At 32.1% G+C, this 3,303-nt stretch overlaps 1 protein-coding gene across 1 annotated transcript; it reads left to right on the top strand.

Moving 5' to 3' along the window:
• The first annotated feature begins 775 nt into the window (after positions 1–775).
• Positions 776–2,815, top strand: LOC136228797 (probable O-methyltransferase 3). Its single transcript, XM_066017275.1, has 2 exons — positions 776–1,638; positions 2,400–2,815. Exons 1-2 carry the CDS (start codon positions 874–876, stop codon positions 2,697–2,699), a joined length of 1,065 nt encoding a protein of 354 aa, XP_065873347.1. The 5' UTR covers positions 776–873; the 3' UTR covers positions 2,700–2,815.
• Positions 2,816–3,303: the final 488 nt, after the last annotated feature.

Below are 3,303 nucleotides of genomic sequence, written 5' to 3'. Positions count from 1 at the left end.
AAAGGATAAAACGGTAATTGAATAAAATAAATAAATATAGTGCGCCTAAATTACTTGAATTCTAAACGAAAAGCGATTGACGACCGTCACAAGGACTGAAAATAAAAACAACGGTCTTGGGCCCCGACGTTACTTGACAGGTCAGTCGGAAAAACAATTTTTAAGATAAGTACCAAAAATAAAAACAACAAAACAACACAAAGATATAAATTTTTTTAATTTTCTTTGATATTTTTATTGATTTTGTAAATATTTTTCAATGCTTTTTGTATTACAAATAATAATAAAGCATGAAAATTACAAATAATAATTTTAAAGCTAGAAATAAAATTAACCCGATCTCTTTGATGTTGTTGGGATGCGCGAAATTAATGATCGGAAGGGGTCGTTTTTTACAATTTAAAGAATAACAATTCTGAGCTTCTTAAAGTTGAAGCTCACATATGGAATCTTATCTTCAACTTCATTAACTCCATGTCTCTTAAATGTGGAGTTGAATTAGGCATTCCAGATATCATCAATAGCCATGGAAAACCCATCACTATTTCTGAGCTCAATTCTGCTCTATCTATCCACCCAACAAAATCTTAATTGAAAATAAAAAACATTATTAAAATAAATACTTTAAAAATAAGAGAAATAAGAGTAAAGTTACTCTTAATTGAAAATGCTCCTAATTTTTTAATCAACATGAGCACAAAATTAATCTTTTATGAAGAAATAAAGACCACAAACATCCTTTCAAAAAAAGAAGAAGACCACAGCCATAATTAGATGTAAAGCATATCCTACATTGTATGCCAAAAATAGTAGAACCTGATTTCAATAAATAGTGTGCTTCAAACTTCAAAGACTAACACCATCATCATCACCATGAATAATTCAAAGAATAACAATTCTGAGCTTCTTAAAGCTCAAGCTCACATATGGAACCACATCTTCAATTTCATTAACTCCATGTCTCTTAAATGTGCAGTTGAATTAGGCATTCCAGATATCATCAATAGCCATGGAAAACCCATCACCATTTCCGAACTCAGTTCTGCTCTATCTATCCATCCAACAAAATCTCATTGCCTTCCTCGCTTGATGCGCCTTCTGATTCATTCTGGTTTCTTTGCTCTCTCAAAAACTAAGGAACAACAAGAAGAAGGGTATGTTCTCACAAATTCATCTCAGCTACTCCTAAAAGACAATCCATTCAGTATCATACCATACTTACAAGCTATGCTTGATCCTGTTTTCACAAAACCATGGAATTTCACTAGCAGTTGGTTCCAGAATGATGTTCCTTCCCCTTTTGAAGCTGTTCATGGGAAGGCACTTTGGGATTATGCTGGATGTGATCCTAAGATCAATGATTTGTTTAATAATTGTATGGACAGTGAAACTAGACTGATTACGAGTGTTCTGATTAATCAAGGGAAAGAGGTGTTTGATGGATTGAATTCAGTGGTTGATGTTGGAGGTGGAATTGGAACTGTAGCCAAAGCTATAGCTGAAGCATTTCCTCATATTGAATGCACTGTGCTTGATCTTCCTCACGTGGTCGCCGGCCACCGTGATACTGATAATCTGAAATATGTTGCTGGCGACATGTTCGAGGCTGTTCCTCCTGCAGATGCCATTCTAATAAAGGTATGATAGAAGTTTGTTTCGTGTCAGTTTGTTTCTATGTCTTTTTGGTGTAGGTGTCCATTATGGATTAAAAATAATGTTTATGGTGTTAGTTTTGGTGTTGTTAGCATTTTAATCCGTTTTTTTTTATAATCATGTTAATTAGTAAAAGTTAAATGATAATCAAACTAATTTTTTAAATTTTTGTTAAGGTAAAGCTAAAATTAATGGTGCTAAAAAAACCTTAGATTAAAATTGATCTGGCTGAAAAATGTTAATATGGTTTTCACCGTAACTCTTTCCAAGAGTGTTTACTAAACCAAGAGTTGTTAATTTATAATTATTTAATTAAAAAGGACAATATTATTCAAAATCATATTATTATCATCGAACTAATTGAACTAAAAGTTGAAACTGACACTTAAGATATATAATAGATTTTATATTATCTTTGACACCCTCCACATGGAAATGACATTTAAGCTTATAGGACCATTCGTTTTTATAAGATCACTCTAAAAGGTATTTGCACGTGAAGATGCGTCAGAGATTCCTATAAGATTTATTATTAGAGCTTAACTATAAGGTTAATCTGTTGGTTAAAAGGGTTCAATGACACTAGATCATTTTCAACCTCTTCACGTTTATTATTATAGTGATTTTTAAGATTTGATATTTATGAAACAAACTTGAAATTTCAATGGCTATCATTCCAATTTAAACGTGATTTTTTTTTGTTTAACTTCTTTCATTTTCTACTGAATTTGATTTGTAAAAAGCAGTCGACTTTGCACGATTGGAGTGACGAAGATTGTTTAAAGATACTGCAACAATGTAAAAGTGCAATTGAAGAGAGGAAAGGAGGGAAGGTTATTATCATAGATATGGTGATAGAAAACCAGAAAGAAGATAATGTAGCCACTGAAACACAGCTCTTCTTTGATATGCTGATGATGGTGCTGGTTACTGGTAAAGAAAGGAATGAAAAAGAATGGGCTAAACTCTTCTCTGCCGCTGGTTTCAGTGGCTATAAGATTGTCCCAATTCTCGGTTTAAGATCTATTATTGAAGTTTATCCATAATTATTTGTGATTGTGATTATTGGAAATATGTCAGAAAGAAATAAACAAAAGCAGAATAGAATTGGATTGGATTTTTCTTCTCTTGTGTTTGATTTTATTTTGATAATTGTTGAATATTATACCTTCTAATTAAGATTCTCTATTTATTTACATTGGATTTTTGTTATAACGGGTTAATGAGTTAAAGAGTCATACAACTCATTTAATAGATTTTGATATATAGCAGGTTAATGGGTCAAATGTGTTGTGTTAATTTTTTACTCATGTTTTACCTGTTTAATTAATTGAGTTATCTAGGTCAACCGTGTCAACCCGTTTAATAAACGGATCGTGTCGTGTCAACCGGTTTATTAAACATGTCATGTTAGGGTTGACTAAACAGGTCGCCTAAGTAGGTTGACACGACCGGTTTACAACTTGCGAACCTATATTCACACTCCAACAATACTCATCATATTCATTCGGTAATTTAAAAGGCTTGGACACTGTATAGTAAACAACCTATTACTTTTTATGTTTTATTTTGGCTTCAATTTCTTTCAATATGGTCCCGGCATGTTAGTGACATTATAAGGCCAATACACCTTCTCAATCAAAATATAAC

Source organism: Euphorbia lathyris, chromosome 5 (assembly GCF_963576675.1).
Source record: "Euphorbia lathyris chromosome 5, ddEupLath1.1, whole genome shotgun sequence".
Taxonomy (NCBI): Eukaryota; Viridiplantae; Streptophyta; class Magnoliopsida; order Malpighiales; family Euphorbiaceae; genus Euphorbia; species Euphorbia lathyris.
Note: the sequence above shows the minus strand (reverse complement) of the source record. Positions and strands in the feature narration are given on the sequence as shown.

Coding starts and splice junctions, on each gene's coding strand:
- LOC136228797 (XM_066017275.1), top strand. CDS start 874: ATGAATAATTCAAAGAATAACAATTCTGAGCTTCTTAAAGCTCAAGCT. Junction 1,639..2,399: donor CAGATGCCATTCTAATAAAG/GTATGATAGAAG, acceptor TGTAAAAAGCAG/TCGACTTTGCACGATTGGAG.